Consider the following 19,954-nt stretch of genomic DNA (forward strand, 5'->3'; position numbering starts at 1 on the left):
TACCAGCACTAATTGGAGAGGTGGACCACAGGGTCTGTTGCCATGCTGTACAGGATCCGGTGACTCACGGATTTCTCTCACTTCTGAGACACACAAACGGTCAGTACCAGATCACCTCCTAACCCAAGACCCTTAGGATTGCAGTCCTGCCAAGAGCTTCTGGGTAATCTGAGGCTGGCAGTTCCATGGGATCTTCACCAGGGGTCAGGTGAGTGATGTGGGATCATGGAGTGTCTTGGGAGATGTTTGGATGTGGTGGATTGTCAGAGGTAAGGACTAGCTTGGTTTACAATGGGTAGCCCCTCTTTCCTGATGCCAGATTCCCTCATTCGGGTTCAAAGTGCCTTTGAAAGAGTGACCTTTCCCAAATGGCTGTGGGATTGCCTGGTGCCCTTCTGCAGCAGCAGATAGGGCTTCGTGAGCCACGGCTGATGACGATAGGTTCAGAAACGAGCCTGACGGACATGCTGCTGTGGTTAGTGGAGATTCCCTCAGGCCCATTCCCCGCTTCCCTCGGGCGACTGATGTCTTACCCATCATGGCGTGAGATCAGCATTAATGGCTTTCATTGTGATGGGTGCATGAAATCCCCTATATTGTCACATCATTTAGAACAGATTAGAAATTTATTGTTATGTGTAATTTTACATGAAAAAAATACAGTGAAAAGCTTTATGGGTCACCCCACCTCTGCACCTACATCAATGACAGAAGTCATGCATCATAATAAAAAACTCAAATTAAGACAAAGTTCATCACAGTTCAGTTAATAGCTCCTGGGCTGGGGGAAAGTCAATTAAATGTGTGTCCTCCAGAGGGGCCAAGAGATGGTGAAGTGTAACTATGAGAAATGTAATAATACAGAACAGGATAAAGGACATCTTCAAATAAAAACCCTAAAACTGAACTTTATTTGTTCCGGCATATATTCATTATTCATATTATTTTGCATAGTTGTATAAAGATAAAATTATGTCAAAGTCATTAAAGTACCATTACATTGGAGTCCTGTCAAACAGTATAGATCAGGATTAGGAAATAGTTGCTCATATGCAAACTTCCTTACAATAGAATAGGTTACATCATTAATACACTGATTAAGGAAGGAGAGAACGGGGGACACGATGACAAATTGAACAGCAATATATTGCCAAGGACCCATTTCGAAGGAGCGAATTGATGTACATTTGTGCTTCATTAACAGGATAGTATTTCAACAAATTATCAAACTTAGAATCACAGGAAAGCTGCAAATGAGTACTTTGTTAAACTTTTCAGGATAATGAATAGTTTTATACAAAAATATTTTAACAGGCTGAGACTTAAGAGTTTTCAGAATTCTAAGCTGTTATCTGGTTCCCTGCATTTCCACAATTTTCAATGTGCTTTTACATGTGATTCAGCCAACGCTCTCAGATAAACGGGAAACAAAATCTTTGCACACAAATGATGTCGTTTCTTTTTTGAAAAAAAAAATGGCAAGACTTTCTTCTCAAAAGTCTATTGTGGACAGTGAAGAATGACCTAAATAAATTTTCTTCCAAAAGAGTAAAGTGGTTTTAAAGCAAAACGTGAAAGGCATACATTTCAACATACCATGGCCTAGTGTGTTTTGATAATGGAGAGAAATATGTTAAAACAAAATAGAATGGCAGCAATGTCAATTTCAGAACATGATAAAGGAAGGGATCTCTGGTCTCAGTTCTTTATTTTACAAATTATAAAACAGTTTGCAAAGAAATATTCTCCAGCAGAGTGGAAATCTGAATCTACAGCCTACATCAGAAGTGTATCAGCATCCCAAAATGATCTCCCCTTCTACAATACTCAGTAGAGCTTTGTAGAATCCCCACTTAAAATAACATGCTTCAGAATCTCACAAAAGGAGAATGTGAATCTATGTAAAGCATCAAATTTTCAACTTTATTTGCAAACAGTCCTTCAAACTGTTCAAAGTATGAAGAATAGCAATGCTGTTTGTAACATCCCTTACTCAATGCAAATAGATCATACTGCTCACAGTCCAGTTCATGTCTTATTGGCAGATTACTTTCTATGAATTTCTACTTTAATCAACACAAATCAAGATACAATTTAAAGTGAATGATTTATCTTTTCTAAAAGAGATGTTGTTGTTTATTGAATTTTGAATTTGTTATTTTGAATGCTGAATTTTACATTGACATAGAGCATGTTTAATTTTCGGTTGGGTGATGCAATCTTAATTAGTGACTTTGGTTTAAGGTACAAGATTTGTACATTCTCTCAGATTAGAGGGAAAAAGCATTTCCCAGTGAGTTATTTACCACGTTTCTAGGTCTGTACTAGCCTAATGTACTTTGTGTAAAAACAATTACGGTTCATAATGGACTGCCTTTTACAGGCTCATCATGAACACAAGATAAATGTTAGGGAAAGCCTAACTGAGCATTCATTTAAACTAAGATTTTTTTAATTTCAAGACATCAGTTATCTGGGTGGAAGTGTATGTATTAAGCATTACTAGCTAGTCATTTTATTTCAGTAGTGGCTGACAGAGGGAACTCTGTGCAGTTGCATCACCAGAACTTACAATTGGAAAATTTAAACAATATTGTTTGTTTTAAAGAGCATTTAGAAATTATGCGAGAGTTGGAACACAGACATAAATTAAAGAATTTCTTCACAAACTGTAAAAATACACAAAAGATAAATATGCTTTGAAATGCAAATTATGGGAAAGTAATATCTACAACCTATACTGATGACACCACTGAGAGGTTACTCTGAATGCAATCAGTGAAGGATGTTGTATACAGCTGAGGTACAGTGTCACAGGTTAACCCTCTACAAAGTGAAAATCACCCTCATAAAAATGGACAATGTTCTGCTGAAATGATAATTTTAGTTATAACCCAATTCAAAAAAGTTAAAAACACTAAAGTGCACATTCTTTAAAAGTTGCTAATTTTCAAAATCGAAACATGAAATGTGTCGATTTTGACCATTGATAATAAAATAGCTTTGATGAAATCCAAAATTATACTGAACCAACTCGGAGCCTACAGCTTTACCTTCCAGTTGTAGGAGCTAGGGTGGCTGGAAGGTAACAGCACTGTCAATGGCACCATCTCACACAGTTAGCATTAGATCCATTTAAGAAAATAATTGTAACTATAGTCAGCTTTATTGGTGGAGGGGGTAGGGTGCGGGTTGATGGGCAGGAGCGGACAGAATGTGGGATTTTGGAAGGGGGGGGAAACATGGTGAAGAATGAGGAAGGGAGGGAGAAAAGGCAAAAAAGGAGAGATAGAAACAGAGATAGAAGGATAAAAGGATGACAGGATAGTCTTTTCCTCTAAACAATTTAGTTTCCTGTATCAAAATATCAACATCCAGAAAGTTTACTGAATGTAATTATTTCTCAGTTTGAAATGGGATCCTAAAACGTGTCCCCACTATTAGTTTCAGAAACAATTCGTAGAATTTGGGACTCCACCAGGAATTAATCCCCTTTATTCAGCCAATCATATTATTGAATGCTAATAACCTATCTACTCAAGCTAGTAAATGGTTTGTGCGTCATTCAGGGTCCTGCAGTCTTTGCTAAAAGTTAAAGGTGCATGAGTTGAAGATAACTATATCATTGAATTCTCCCACTAAGGCCCCATTGTGAAAACAAAATCAGACGGCAAACTTGGTTTCATTACCACAGGAAGGAAATGGTACTTATAAAACATCCAGGCATTGGTGGCACTGCCATTAAGTTAGCTGGCTCCTCTGTAACATTAGTTAGTGTGAGGCTGCTTCTAAATGCTCCCTAAGGCGCTCATATGGATAGAACCAATTTGCTGTGGAAGCTATTCCAGGATTTTCCATTGATTACGATGAATGATCAACTATCAAGAGGGTAAGGTGCACTGAATAGGAAGTGCCAGGCTGCTTTTGGATTCACATAACACTCAAATCACACCAATTGTTTACAAGTTCCCGATTAACTATTACATTTCCCACATTTACTTCCCTCAAAATGAAACGAGGCACTCTGTGCAGAACACGGCAACTTTGGTTTGCCGTGAAAACGAATCACTTTAAACTTTGGGCAGCGGGGTGAAATCTGCCTTTACCCAAACAGTTAAGGAAACAAAAATGGAGACTCAATTCCCAATTAAACCAGAAGTATCTCGAATAAAAAGACAGTATATTATAGTTATGGCAAGAAAGCAATCTGAAAAGGAAACTTGTCACCATTGCCGTGAATTATTTTTAAGCTAATGATCAGGCTTGTTTGTACTGTTACTTCGGAGATGGAAAATATCTGGAAAAGCCTTCCTGTGGAATACAAAGTAATGACAATCCCTGCCTTGCATGGTGTAAAAATATAAACTATTTTTAAAGAGTCAAATCATGGTCCACCACATCTGTAAAAGGAAGTAGTTCTTGCATCAACATTTTCAAAATGGCAACACGAGCAGCAAAACAGAACTGTTCACCTCGGGAGCTGTTAGCACAGATCAGGGATTTGCTGCTCCTTATTGAGTGACACCTTGCCATTTCATGGAATGCCCCAACTAAAGAAACACAGGTTTACTTTAAAGCAGTTTCTATATAACTTCCGGTCCTGCATTATTGAACTTGCAGTGGGAAGCATCTGCATCTTCAGTGCAGTTTTCAAGTGGCTCGGCATCATTCTCGTTGGGGTTTTCATCAAGGTCTTCGTCTTTCCTCTCCTTCTCTTGGGAAGAGAGGACCTCCACTATGTGCTGTTTGGTCTGCTCTTCTTTCAGGAAGAGATCCACCAATAAAGACTTCTCTTTAGACATGCGCTCACTGATTTCCTTGGGAATGTCTGGGATCATCCAGTCCACAAAGTCACTCATAAACATAACGAGGTTCTGGAAAGACACAGGAGAGGGGGCAATTAGTGGAATCTTACAAAGGAAGAGTTGACATTGGTTCAGGAGCATTACACAGCTGAAGGATCTATATTCAGAAAATATATTTGTACATCTCAATCCAGATCAAAATCTGAAATCCTGACATCAAGTGCTTTGCAATTAATGCAATATGAACACATTGGTGTACGTGTCAAATTAAACCTGTAAAATTGGCTGTAACTTTGCTGACAATAATTCAAGATGCTATTAGCTATTACATAGGAGTGAGAGAGAAAGGGGGAGTTAAAGAACACTGCAGTTCAGTGGTTAGCACTGCTGCCTCACAGCACCAGGGACCTAGGTTCGATTCCACACTCGGTAACTGTCTGGGGAGTTTGTACATTCTCCTTGTGTCTGCCTGGGTTTCCTACAGGTGCTCTGGTTTCCTCCCATTGTCCAAAAATGTGCAGATTAGGTGGATTGGCCATGTTAAATTGCTCATAGTTGTGGTTATGTTCACCGAGCTGGGAATTTGTGTTGCAGAGGTTTCGTCCCCTGTCTAGGTGACATCCTCAGTTCTTGGGAGCCTCCTGTCAAGCGATTCTGTGTTGTTTCCTCCGGCATTTGTAGTGGTTTGAATCTGCCGCTTCCGGTTGTCAGTTCCAGCTGTCCGCTGCAGTGGTCGGTATATTGGGTCCAGGTCGATGTGCTGGACCCTACTGCGACCACTAGGACTCATAACAGCACACAAACCAACAGCCACTCTCAGACAACTCACCAGGACAAAGGACCCGATACCCAGCATGAGCAAAACCAACGTAGTGTACAAAATCCCATGCAAGGACTGCACAAAACACTACATAGGACAAACAGAAAGACAGCTAACGATCCGCATCCAAGAACACCAACTAGCCACGAAACGACACGACCAGCTATCCTTAGTAGCCACACATGCAGATGACAAGCAACATGAGTTCGACTGGGACAACACTACTATTATAGGGCAAGCCAAACAGAGAACAGCCAGGGCATTCCTAGAGGCATGGCACTCATCCACAGATTCAATCAATAAGCACATCGACCTGGACCCAATATACCGACCACTGCAGCGGACAGCTCGAACTGACAACCGGAAGCGGCAGATTCAAACCATTACAAATGCCGGAGGAAAGATCACAGAAGCGCTTCACAGGAGGCTCCCAAGCACTGAGGATGTCACCTGGACAGGGGACAAAACGTCTGCAACACAAATTCCTAGCTCGGCGAACAGAACCACAACAACGAGCACCCGAGCTACAAATCTTCTCACAAACTTTGAATTGCCCATAGTATCCAGGCATGCGCAGGTAGGTGGGTTGGCCATGGGTTACGGGGAGAGGGTGGGGAAAGGGTCTGGGTGAGATGCTCTTTGGAAGATTGGTGTGGACTTAATGGTCTAACTGGTTTGCTTCCATACTGTAGTGATTCTACGATTCTAACAAGATGAGAATTGAAGAGATGGAATAACAGGGAGGCACATCTCATGTGAAAGAGTCAGTGATTAATTTATTTTAAGTAGGAACAGGAACTAGCAAGGAAAGGTAGGTGGACAAAAATCTGAGGGGCCAAGGTGAACAAGGGAAAGCAAATGAGTTAACAGTCAAACCCGCCTTAGTGTTCAACAGGATGAATAGGGAACAAAACCAAAGTGGGTCCAGACAATGAGTCACTGGTGAGGATATAGGACTGAAGGGGAGATTGGAGAACGTAGCTGGGTTATTACCCCCAGAAACAGGATGGCCTCTCTTATTCCTATGGTGTTGTGCCAAGGGCAGTGAGGGAACTGATGCAGAAATAAAACACAAGAATGAACAAAAAAAATCAGTTTTACTTTTTCCTAACTTTCTAAACAAGTTAATTGTCTCTGTGCTGACTCATTTCAAAGAGGGACCCAGAGCAATTCCAACCATCTGCTCACGGCCCTGCTTTGAATCTAAATGCAGGAATCAGTCACCAAGACAGTAGCCAGACACCAACCTCCTGCAGTAAGAAACACTGCTTTGTTCCTGTCCTCCTCGGTTTAAATCTGATGGCTCATTGCCATGAACTTTTGAGCTGAGATCAAAATAATATTCACTGATCAGAAACCTTCACAATTTAAAAGAGAACCAATTTCTTCTTGGTCTTCTTTGCTTCAGAGAACACTTTGAATAGAGACTTTTTAAAACTAGCTACATGGTGTTTATCTGGCATCATCGGGATTAAAAAGGTTTAAAAAATGTGTTGAGATGTGGGGATTCAGCAGCAAGACCACCATTTATTAGATAAAAACAATGACTGCAGATGCTGGAAACCAGACTCTGGATCAGTGGTGCTGGAAGAGCACAGCAATTCAGGCAGCATCCGAGGACAGGCAAAAATCACGTTTCGGGCAAAAGCCCTTCATCAGGAATAAAGGCAGAGAGCCTGAAGCGTGGAGAGATCCCTGAGATTCTTGTAGAGAGAGAGGATTTTGCCTGTCCTCGGATGCTGCCTGAATTGCTGTGCTCTTCCAGCACCACTGATCCAGACCACCATTTATTGTCCACCCCTAACTTCCTGGGAAGATGGTGAGGAACCATCTCCTTGATAAAACCCTGCATTGCTCTGCCATTTCAGAGGACAGTTGCAAGTCTGGAACACTTGCTTTGGGGTGCCTGGAGTCACATAGGGGTCAGACCAGGTAGGGATGACAGATTTCCTTCCTCAACTCAGTGAGCCAGATGAGCTTTCATGACATCCCAGTTGATACTCGATAGTTTGTTTTTTTTAAAATTGCAAATGTATTTGAGCAACTAAATTAAAAATTGGTTAAACTGACTCCAGGTCTCGTTTGCTAATCTAGGCATGGAATTATTACATTCATTGCAAAATAACGGACATTAAAAAGTATGCTCAACTACCTAATCTAAAATTGAACTAATCAAATTAATATTTAGGCTGAATTCCTCATTTCCCTTTTACTTTATGTCTCCATTTAAAATACAAAACAAATTATTTATGGCTTTACCTACCTGAACGTGCAAATTATTATTTATTTGAATTTCTAGGTCTCCATAGAATAACACTGAAGGGAATACAATACGACATGCTGCCTTCCATTTATTCCAAATAATTTACAAACTGACACCTGTCTCCAATCTGGTCACCTATTTCTCAAATAAATACAATGCACATTTTACAATAGTAACAATCAAAGATCGGAGTGGGAGAAACTGATTTGAATTCACGGAATATTGGGTAAGGATGGGCCTGTTTGGCTGGGACAGGCTCCACCTGAATCCTGTCCTGATGAAGGGCTTTTGCCCGAAACGTCGATTTACCTGCTCCTCGGATGCTGCCTGACCTGCTGTGCTTTTCTAGCACCACTCTGATCTAAACTCCACCTGAATCCAGCAGGAATCAGAGGGTCCTGGCAAATCACATAATCAGGGCTGTTAAAGTGTGGATTGGGGTCGTGGGTGGGTTCAGTTGCATAGAAAGTTACGAAACCAGCAAAGGTAAAAGGAGAAGGTAAGATTTCAGGATGGTGATGGGGTCAATTGGTTCTAGAAACTAAAAAGGAAGGGACAGAACGTGCAAATGTCACATTGCACTGAGAAAACAAAGTGTTGGGAAATTTGATAACAAAATAAACTTAAAAGCTATATATCTTAATGCATGAAAAACTCAGAATATGGCAGATGAGCTGGCTGTGCAAATGAAGTGATTATAATCCCACAGCCATTGCAGAAACATGTTTACAAGATTATCACAACTGGGAATTTAACAACCTTTCAGAGGCACAGGAGGAGTGGAAAATGTGGTGGGACAGTACTGTTAGTAAGTGATGAAATGAGGACAGCTGAGAGAGATAACCTAGACACAGACAAGAGTCCATTTGGGCCAAAGTAAAGATCAGCAAGGAAAGACAGCATTTGGTAGGAGTGTTTAGACCCCAACCAGTAGCTACTCTGTATGAAAGGCTATAACTCAAAAAAAAGCAGCATGTAATAAAAAAAAAAGAGCAATGTTTATGGCAGATTTTAATCTTCATATTGATTGGGCTAATCAAATTGGAAAGGGTAGACATGACAAATTCAGACCATGTTAGAGATAGTTGCTTTGAGAAATGTGTCATGGAACCAAACAGTGAGTAGGCTAACTTGGCTTTGGTAATGGGTAACAAGGCAGGACCTTGGAGTAAAAGATTTCCTAAGGAAGTACAGATCATCCAATGATAGAATTTAATATTCATTTTGAGTGTGAGAAACTTGGATCAGGAAAACAGTACTTAAACTTAAAGTTGGAATTACAATAAAATGAGGATAGGAGTTAGCTAAAATGAACCGGGTGGATAGATTTGCTGGAATGACAGTCAGAGTCTATCACTGCCTGCTTAAAGAGGCAATTCATGACTCTCAGTAAGAATACATCCCAGTAAGGAGGGAAGACTTCAAGAGAGAGAAACCAATCATGGCCAACAAAGGAACTAGGAAGAGTAATAAGTTAAAAGAAAAAGCATAAGGAGTCAAAAGTCTGTGATTGTCCCAAAGCTCCAAAAAGACAAATAAACCACAAGGAATGTAAAAACTGACAGTCAAATCTTCTTTCAAATATAAATGAGACGGGTCAAAACAAACACAGGGTCCTCAGAAAATAAATCTGGGAAGATAATAATGGGGAAACAAGGTGTTTACCAGATATTTTGCATCAGTCTTTGTGGTGGAAGATGCTTCAAAACATTTCATTAAGTTCCATCACCATCACTAAAGGCAAACCAATTAGGTATAAGTTCAATACATTCCTTGGTCTTAAAGCTTCTATCATAGGATCCTAAAGGAGCAATAGCAGGATGCATTTGCTGTAATTTTCCAGTATTCCTTGGATTCTGGGAAGTAAAGAGGATTGGAAAGCTATCAAATGACACTCCTACTCAAAGGGAAGGAGGCAGGCAAAAAGCAGGTAACTATAGGCTGATTAGCCTAACATCTATTGTTGGCAAAAATACTAGAATCAATTAAATAGTTAGTGGTAGAATATTTGGAAAATTATGATCTCATCAAGCAGAATCAACCTGGCTTCGTGGAAGGGAAATCACATTGTCAAAAAGCTCTAACTAATTAGTCCAATGTCTCAGCCAGAATTGGTAGAGGGGATCCAGTAGATGGGTTAGTATTTGGACTTCCACCAAGGTACCACACAAAAGGTTGTTATATATTGGCACAGACAGAAATTTGGCTAATGGGCATGAAACAGCAAATGGGGAATAAGTGATTCATTTTTTCAAACTGGTAACTCCTGACCAATGGGATTCCACAGGCATCAGTGTTGGGACTGCAACTGTTAGAATATATAGGAATGATTTGGAGGAAATGAATGTACTGTAGCTACGTTGGCAGACAACACAATAAGTAGGTGGAAAGGCAGGTTGAGAGGGCTGATACACAGTTTACAGAGATATCGGGGGGGTTAGGGGAGTGGCAAAAAGTTGGCAAATTGAGTATAATGTGGGAACATGTGATTTGTTTATTTAGGAAGGGAAAACAAAAGTACAGGATATTTAAATTGAGACAAACTGCAGAAAGCTGTGACACAAAGGGACTTGGGGGATTTGTCCATGAAATACAAAGCTAGCACACAGGGGCAGCAGGAAATCAGGAAGGCTATTGGAATGTTGGCCCTTATTCCAAGGGGGTTGGAGAAGAAGAGTAGGGAAGTCTTACTGTAGCCATGCAAGGTGCTGGGGAGATCATATCTGGAGTGTTGAGAGCAGTTTTGGACCCTTATTTCAGGAAAGAGGTAATTTCATGAGCAACAGTTCAGAGAGGGTTCACTAGGATAATCCCATATATGGAGGGGTTGCCTTATGAGCAATGGCTAAACAGGTTGGGACTCTACTCCCTGGAGTTAAGAATGAGAGGTGATCTCATTGAAATGTATAGGTTTCTGAAGGGACTTGACAGAGGGGCGTGGTGAGGAGGAGTTTCCATTCATGGGAGTGCCTCAGACCAGAGGGCATAGTCTGAGAGTAAAGGGGCAACAATTTAATACTGAAATGAGGAGGACATTTTTCTTGGTAAGGGTTGTCTTTCTCTGGAATAACTTGCTACAGAAAGCTAAGGGGGCAGAGTCCTTGTGTAAGGCTGAGATAGAGAGATTCTTGATCAGTCAGGGAATCAAGAGTTACAGGGAAAGTGCATGCAAGTGCACGGGAGGAAGATTCGATCAGCCATGATCCTATTGCCCAGCTACTTAATCTGTCAAAATCTATCTTAATTGCATGCATCTGCTCTCAATCTATCTTTCCACCTATTTGTAGGTAGATTGGAGGGGGATACATACAGATTACTATTACTACATAGTTTGGTAAATGACAATTGCCATGGATGAGGTAAAACGTTGCTCAAGAGGTTAACAAGGAGTGGGGCAACCCAGGGAGACAGAGTTAACACTGTTGCCTCTAGTGCAAAAATGGGAAATGTCATTAAGCAGCAGGATCACTGCACCTACTTTTAGAACAGGAATTCCTTTACCTCCTTCTCGATTCTGACTGATTTCTCAAGTGAGCAAAATGCACAGTGCAATTTTCAGTGCAGTACAGCCCACCCCCTCTTACTACAGGGGAGACAGGATTTGTTCTATTCCTCCTCCTCGATGATGGAAACTGGACTTACCCAGATTCCCTCATGACCCTCTACGATGGAAGGGAAGCTGGGAATTACATTTAGGGGGTCCAATTCCAAGTGTGGTCAACCAATAGGGGCAGAGATTCAAATCACTTACCTGGAAAATGATGATAAAAGCCAGTCTGGCTGCTAACACAGACCAGTATTCCTTTGACAGATCATATGGTTGAGAAGACCATGGAGGCTCCCTGTAGTCTTTATATCTATAAAGACATAATTTTGAATATTCAACACTGGTTTTCCCGTGAAGGTGCTGTGTTGGGATCATTAATAATAATGACTACATTATTGGCTACAAAGATGACTGTAATTATTAGAAGCAACATTGGGATTTGATTAATAGGAAACTTGCTTATGTCCATTTGCATTTACTTGAACACATTCTAAGTAACTTATACAGAAAGAACAGATAAAATTGAGGAGAGAAAAGGATGAAAAGTGCTTTTTAAGGCAAAAGTAATTACATTCTTGAATATGGGGGGGGGGGGGGTGGGAGAATGAAGACTTTTGGGGATATTGCAGGACTATAGAGTGGAGGGTAAACTCTGATCAGGTATGATCTTATTGAATGGTGGCGCAGGCTTGAAGCAGTTGACTAGTGTACTCTCGCTCCTTGTTCGTGCGATTGATTATTTTCAATAATCGGCTCAGCAGGCAAAACAAATTTATCAAATTCAATTTCACTACCTGCCTATCAATAACTTATCTAATATTCCAATAGACTGAAACCAAAAAATGCTGGAAATCAGTGGGTCAAGCAGCAGCTTTGGAAAGTGCAAACAAATTTGCTCTTACATCGTTTATTCCCGTAGACTGCTTTGAAAATGCCTTGTACATTGAATATAAAAATCTAAAGTAGCGAGCCAGGTTATCAATGATTTTAATTGCTTTTGATAACATGGTTAATGCTTAAACATCTTTGACCAACAGTGTCAGGTTCAAAATAAAAGAGGTTGGTAATGAATATTTCTTTAATTCTGCTTTTATTACAATTTGTGTCAGAAATCTGGAGGCAGTGTGTTTCAGGGTGTGAACTGCAAGAGGAAAAACCTGCTTTGAAGCAATTCAAGTAATGAGAGAAATTCTACCTGCAGATCTCAACCTTGTATCCAACTGCCCCTGGATCAATAGGCTCTGATCCTGGCTCGAAGTGGCTGACATTGAAATAGGACAACGTGTTATTGGTGAACCCGTGCAGTGTGCCGTCAGGACTGTACAAGTACAAGAAGACGAGGCGTGGGATGAAGCCAGAGGTGAAGGCGATCACAAATGCCTGCACAATGGAAAAAGAAGAATTCAAACACCGTTGTTTTATATTATGACCAAATAAGGTGAATGAATGAAGACAAAAACCCTCAAGCTCATGTATCAGGTGTAAAATTGTAAACAAAACGACCCTGAATATTTAAACAGACTGTCACAATCTAGACAGCCCAGCACACACAATACCTAAAGTACATTTAAATAAAAATGGTGATACAAGGAGGTTACTCAAAGCAGTCAATACTTAGCTTCTACGGTGAGCAAACTCTAAATCACACTTCCCCACCTTAAACCTCCACTAACTAATCTAATCTACAACGTTAGCATAGTGCATGGATCAGAACTGTCCGACCTATAGAAGCTTCTGCCATTATCTTGTTTCAAGCTTCTAACAGCAACATTCCCAGCCAAGGACTCTTGTACTTGATCCATCAAGTATTGGTAACTGTCTACTCCCACTTTTAAAAGACAAACGTAGGACTTTGCATTTTTCTCTAGAATTATTTGCAAATTTTCCTTTACATCAGACAGTATCCCAGCAAATCACAGTGGCATTGCCATTCTACCAGAATGTTAATCATTTTCAGGAAGAACAAACAGCCCTGACCACATTTACCCATTCCTACTCCCACATCCATTCAACCAATCCCATTATCCGACAGTCTAAAACAATCCGTCCTGTTGATTACTCCCACCTCAATCCCTAGCTGAAGGTCACTAGAATTAGTATCTAGGATGGGAGGGCTGTTGGCAAATAAACACCAGGTTTGGTGGTGACTAAATAACAGCCTTTCCACACTGGGGTAGAGACAAAACATTAATTTGGCAAAGAATGTTGGAGCGGTAACAAGATCAGAAGGAAATAAACAAGCAAACATTGCCTCAGTATAGCACCAAAAGTCTATTCTTAATGACATCAACACAAGTCAAAGACTGAGTGCAAACATTCACCACAAACTGGAGACCAATATAGAGGGCAGGTTCAAGGCGGAAAAGGACAAGACAGGCATGGGAAGGGGTGGGGAAGAGAGGTATAGAGAGGGAGGATTATGTTGGAAGTGGAAAATGGAGAGGAGAGTCAAAAACAGAAAAAAAACTTTATACAAATGTATCAATGCTGCTATAGTTGAGTAAAATATTGACCAATGCTTTGAAATATAATTATGGCAGTTGCATGTGGTACATTTTAGTTTTAAATAGCGAACACAAATTGCCCAAGTGTCAAATTACAGGATCACCCAAGTCACTTGAATTTTCAAAATGTCTCCGTCATTTCATTTAACCTGGAACTCGGGCAGACAGTCAGAAAATTGGAGTAAGTTTAAAACAAGGAGCCTATTCATGGCCAAGTAAAACTCCATTCAACCTCGGAAAACTGGTTTTTGGTTTAAATTTCAAGTTTTAAAAGTCCACTTTTAAGATGTGGGTGTCACTGACTGTGCCAACATTTATTACCGTTTGAAGGGCAATTAGGAATAGGCGATGATGAGCTGCATTTTAGAAGCATAAAGAGCAGCCCCTTTGGCCCATCAAGTCTGTACAAGCAAAACCTACGCTAGTCACACTTTTCAGCACTTGGCTGATAGCCTGGATTGTAGTAACATGTTCATTAAGTACTTCTTAAAGTTGGTGAGGTTTCCTGTTTTAACCACGGTCCCAGGCAGTGAATTTCAGACCCTTACATCGCCTCTAAATCACTTGCCTTTCTGGTTAAAGATGAACTGCTATAATCCAATTGGGGTAGAAACAATATTGAACCGTAAAGAGTTACATCTGTTGCTTATGAGTACGACAGATATTTTCAATGTTAAACATTTACGTATTGGGTCAAACTCCTCGAACTCCCTAACAGCACTGTGGGTCACATGGACCACCATCACCTTCTCAAGGGCAACTGAGGGGCAATAAACACTGGCCTAGCCAGGGACACTCAAGTGCCATGAGGGAGCTTGAACAAGAGATACAAGTATGGTTAATATCTTTGTTATTGGATAGTTGGTTTCACAGTACTTGATTTCCTGTGATTAAATATTCATCAGTTTTAATGTTTGATTGATTCAGATTACAAGTGAGAGACAGTTATATAGCAAAACTGTCAGATCTCTTCTGAGGAGATGAAAGTGGCGTGTGCAAAGTCTAAGTTACAAAATGTTACTCAGAGGACAGAGGGGAGCAAAGTAGGTCTTGGTGTATTGTTGCTAGCTGTGGCTTGATTTGAGGTGATGTCTACTCATGTGTGAAAGTTCTACTATAAGCCCTCATCGTGTTAACAGGCTCATTCCTCGGTTCGGCAGCATCCAGGGAACAGGAGAATCGACGTTTCGGGCATAAGCCCTTCTTCAGGGCTTATGCCCGAAACGTCGATTCTCCTGTTCCCTGGATGCTGCCTGACCTGCTGCGCTTTTCCAGCAACACATTTCCAGCTCTGATCTCCAGCATCTGCAGACCTCACTTTCTCCTCATTCCTCGGTTCCTCAGGTTTGGTTTTAATGCTGCCACACTTGAAGGGGAGCTTCAGATTGCCTCTGGGGAGGTTTCTTTGTTCACCTGGAATACTGGTCATCTCATTGTTAAGGGAACAGGACTGAGCCAGGGAAACATTTCAGTGACCCAGGCAGCTCAAATCCATCAGCTTTGGAGACACTTAACCTGAACGCTGTTGGACCTGGCCTTGAGGATACTGCCCTGTTCCACAGTCCTCCCATTGAATATGGGGGATGCAGAGGAAGGCTTGCTGATGGCATTGTTCAGTGTTTGTGTCACTAAGAATGTGTTCAGGTCTTATTGCAGAACAGAGGGTTGTGATGTTTAACTGTTCTGCACGAGGACTTTCATCAATGACAAGGTCTTTGTTTTTAAACACTTGCTGCTATAGTTTGTAGAAAGCTGAGCAGGGTCAGTTGATCCCAGGTGGCCTTTTACAAGAGCAATGATGGCAGTGACAATTGTGCTCAACATATTCCAGAATATTCTCTTTGACAGAGAGGGCAAGTAGAAAACCTGGCTGACCTGGGATGGGTTGATGGAAGAGCTGCATTTTGGAAACATTAATAGCAGCAGAGGTGTGTGTTTGCTTAACTCAGGAGGTTACAGTGGCCTGCAGATCTCATACAGAATGGGAAGTTACACAGTCAGTCAGTCTATGCTGGTCAAGTTTAGTGACTGAAAGTAGAGAGGTTTCCATATAGGATTCATTCAATATTTACACCAGCGCAGAGTTGATCTTCAGTGATACAAATCAGCTTACATTGTAAACAGTACGGGAGCGGTCATGCAGCGTTACTCAATCTCAAACAAGCCCAGATTTTGAAAGTGTCTTTGAGATCTTTGATGCGACGGCATCTGGTTTGCGCAAACAATTGCGAGGTTGAGAAATTCCTTAGAAATCCAGATGTTTAAGGCACAATTGTCAGAATAGAACAATTTATTGAGTGAATTGTAATGGTCATGTCACAAAACAATGGAGGTTCCTTGTGTTGACCTTAACATTTCCCACTGAGCTTCAGCTAGAAGGGTGGAAGCAGTACTGTGCCTCAGCCACAGGGAAGGGTGATTCAGGAGAAAGAGGGTCAGGATTTTCCCTGCTTACATAGGAGGGGGAAATACAATTCCAAAGAACTGAGGATGACAGGAGTGGAGAGAACTCTCAATGCCTTCCCTCTCTCCCACCCATTACTGGGGGATAAAAGCTCACAAATGGGGCAGAAAGAGCCAAGATAGGGACTAGGAGACATGGCATTCAGCTCTTCACTCACTGGGTCCTGATCCCAAATAAAAGAAAAGAAAGGAGATGTGGAACAAGCAGAGCACTGGAGAAACTCAGCAGGTCTGGCAGCAACTGCAGCGAGAGAAACAAAGTTCACTTTCAATATTCAGTATAACACTGTTTCAGTACAGATGAAAGTGGGCCTTTTGCCCTGCAGCGGAGGCGGAGGCGGATCTTAGAGGTTTATAAAATCATGAGGGGCATGGAGAAGGTCACTAGACAAGGTCTCTTCCCTGGGGTGGGGGAGTCCAGAACTAGAGGGCATAGGTTTAAGGTGAGACGTGAAAGATATAAAAAAGACCTAAAAGCCAACTTTTTCAGGGGGTGGTGCATGTGTGGAATGAGCTACCAAAGGAAGTGGTGGAGGCTGATACAATTACAGCATTTAAAAGGGATCTGGATGGGTATATGAATAGGAAGGGTTTGGAAGAATGTGGGCCTAATGTTGGCAAATGGTACTAGATCAGAAGGGATGACTGGTCAACATGGAAGAGTTGGACTGAAGGGTCTGTTTCTGGGCCGTATAATTCTGACAATGTTGGTAATTAGATTTTAAAATATTTTTTGACAGAAGTAGTGGGTGAGAACCGCGGCAGGTTTGTTTTGCACTAGGCCTCTACATAAAAGGAAGGGGAAAAAAAAAATAACAGAAGGACCAATTCGCTTCCTTTCACACAGTGTGCACTCGGATCCAGCTGGGTATGTGCACACAAGGCCCTTACACGAGGTGAGATGGCATTGTAGTGCAGCATTGACAAACAGAACTGTCCTGCAAGTGGGCCAGAGATGGACCATGAGGATGCAGTGAGCATGGGACTTGCCAGAACTCTCAGGGAGCTCTTCCACAGATCCCGGAAGGTGGCAGGGCAGGTTAATAGGGTAGTTAAGACCGCACACTGGACACTTGTCTTTGTCAGTTGTGGGATAGATTTTAAAAGTCTGAGATTTCATTGGAGCTGTACAGACCTTTGGTTAGGCCCTAGCTGGAGTACCGTGCCCAGCCCTGGTCACTGCATTATACGAAAGGGGGTAATTACACTGAAAGGGGTGCAGAAGAGCTTCACCAGGATGGCAACCTGCATTTGTTCATGGGATGTGCAGGCTGCTGATGGTGAGGCACTTACTGTCGACCCTTAACTGTTCTTGACTAGTTACCTGCTTAAACACTGCTATAAGGCCAAACCTTGTAACTTGTGCTCTCAGTGAAGGGACGGGTTGGGGTTTATGATTTGGGGGAGGGGGGGGGAACCAAAAAAAAAAAAAAAAAAGAGTTGGAGAAGCTCCAAAATGTACCTTGCTCTTCAAGAAGTCTGATGTGGGATCACTTTCATCCACTTCAGGAGCGGTTGAATTGTGCTCTGGGAAGGTGAGTGAACTCATATTTAGGCAGCAGCTGAACCTGAGGCACTACATGGGTAGAGTCTCCCACCCACCCTCCTCCTTTAATCCAAAAAAAAAAACACTGGCGGGTTGATAACACTTTTCTATTTCTTTTCTATCATGGGAGGGCTATAGTCAGGGAGGATTCAGTTGTAAGGGGAGTAGATAGGTGTTTCTATGGTCAAAAAGGAGACTCCCAAATAGTATGTTGCCTCTCAGGTGCACAGGTCAGGAATGTCTCAGATCAGCTGCAAAACATTCTGAAGGGGGGAGGGTGAACAGCCAATTACTGTGGTGCATATAGACACCAGAGATATAGGTAATAAATAAGATGAGGTCCCTCAAGCAGAATTTAGGGAGTTAGGAGCTAAGTTAAAAAGTAGGACCTTAGAGGTAGTAATCTCAGGATTGCTACCAGTGCCACGTGCTGGTCAGAGTAGGAATAAAAGAATAGGAAGGATGAATGCGTGGCTTGAGAGATGGTGCAGGAGGGAGGGGTTCAGATTTTTGGGACATTGGGACTGGTTCTGGAATAGGTGGGACTAATAAAAATTGGACAGTCTACACCTGGGCCAGACTGGAACCAATGTCTTTGGGGGTGGTTTAGCGAACACTGTTGAGGAGGGTTTAAACTAATGTGGCAGTGGGATGGGAACCAAATGAGGAGGTTAGTGGATAGTAAGGAGGTTGTAATGAAAGCCTGTAAGGAACTAGGCAATGAAGTCAGCATGACTAAGGGGAAGAGTAGGCAGGAAGTGGCAGATGGTGAACACAGAGAGACTGTAGTCTGAGGTATAGTAGGTAAGGCAGATGAACCCAGGGCTTGGATTAGTACCTGGGAGTTTTTTGACCATAGAAACACCTATCTACTCCCCTTACAACTGAATCCTCCCTGACTACAGAGAGACTGTAGTCTGAGGTATAGTAGGTAAGGCAGATGAACCCAGGGCTTGGATTAGTACCTGGGAGTACTATGTTATTGCTATTACTCAGACTTGGTTGGGGGAAAGGCATGATTGGCAACTAAATATTGTATCCCAGGATAGCGATGCTTCAAGTGGGATAGAGAGGGAGGTAAAAGGGGTGGAGGAGTTGCATTACTGGTCAGAGAGGATATCACAGCTGTGCTGAAGGACTGCACTATGGAGGACTCGAACAGTGAGGCAATATGGGCAGAGCTCAGAAATAGGAAGGGTGCAGTGACAATGTTGGGGCTGTACTACAGGCCTCCCAACAGCGAGCGGGAGATAGAGGTACAAATATGTAAAGAGATTATGGAAAGATGTAGGAGCAACAGGTGGAGGAGATAGGAGATTTTAATTTTCCCAACATTGACTGGGATTCACTCAGGTGTTAGAGGATTGGATGGAGCAGAATGTGTAAGCAGCATCCAGGATGGTTTTCTCGAGCAGTATGTAAATAGTCCAACTCAGGAAGGGGCCACACTGGGCCTGGTGTAGGGGAATGATCCCAGCCAGGTGGGTGAAGTTTCAGTGGGGGATTACTTTGGGAATAGTGATCACAATTCAATTAGTTTTAGAATACTCATGGACAAAGACGAGAGTGTCCTAAAGGAAGAGCTAAACTGGGGGAAGGCCAACTATACCACAATTGGGCAGGAGCTGGGGAATGTGGATCGGGAGCAGCTGTTTGAGGGAAATCCACATTCGGTATGTGGGAGGCTTTTAAAAAAATAAAAGGAGGTTAATTAGAGTCCAGGAGAGATTTGGTCCGATTAGTAGCGGACACTAAGATTGGTGGAGTAACAGATAGTGAAGGGGACTGTTAGAGAATGCAGCAGAATAGAGAGACTGGACAGGTGGGTGGAGAAATGGCAGTTCAACTAGGTAAAAACAAGGACTGCAGATGCTGGAAACCAGAGTCTAGATCAGAGTGGTGCTGGAAAAGCACAGCAGGTCAGGCAGCATCCGGGCAGCAGGAAAATCGACATTTCGGGCAAAAGCCCTTCATCGATTTCTGATGAAGGGCTTTTGCCCAAAACA

General features: G+C 41.9%; 1 protein-coding gene across 10 annotated transcripts in view; it reads right to left on the reverse strand.

Moving 5' to 3' along the window:
* Nucleotides 1-882: 882 nt before the first annotated feature.
* Nucleotides 883-19,954, reverse strand: part of ano1a (anoctamin 1, calcium activated chloride channel a) — a 238,286-nt gene continuing 219,214 nt past the window's right edge. For all 10 annotated transcript variants that reach the window (XM_043705340.1, XM_043705348.1, XM_043705346.1 and 7 more), the window contains 3 exons: nucleotides 12,631-12,815; nucleotides 11,640-11,745; nucleotides 883-4,874 (listed from right to left, as the gene is read on the reverse strand). In XM_043705340.1, the coding sequence (XP_043561275.1) occupies nucleotides 4,584-4,874; nucleotides 11,640-11,745; nucleotides 12,631-12,815 (582 nt within the window). In that variant the 3' untranslated portion in view covers nucleotides 883-4,583. The remainder of the gene's footprint in view (nucleotides 4,875-11,639; nucleotides 11,746-12,630; nucleotides 12,816-19,954) is intronic.

This window comes from Chiloscyllium plagiosum, chromosome 16 (assembly GCF_004010195.1).
Source record: "Chiloscyllium plagiosum isolate BGI_BamShark_2017 chromosome 16, ASM401019v2, whole genome shotgun sequence".
Classification (NCBI taxonomy): domain Eukaryota; kingdom Metazoa; phylum Chordata; class Chondrichthyes; order Orectolobiformes; family Hemiscylliidae; genus Chiloscyllium; species Chiloscyllium plagiosum.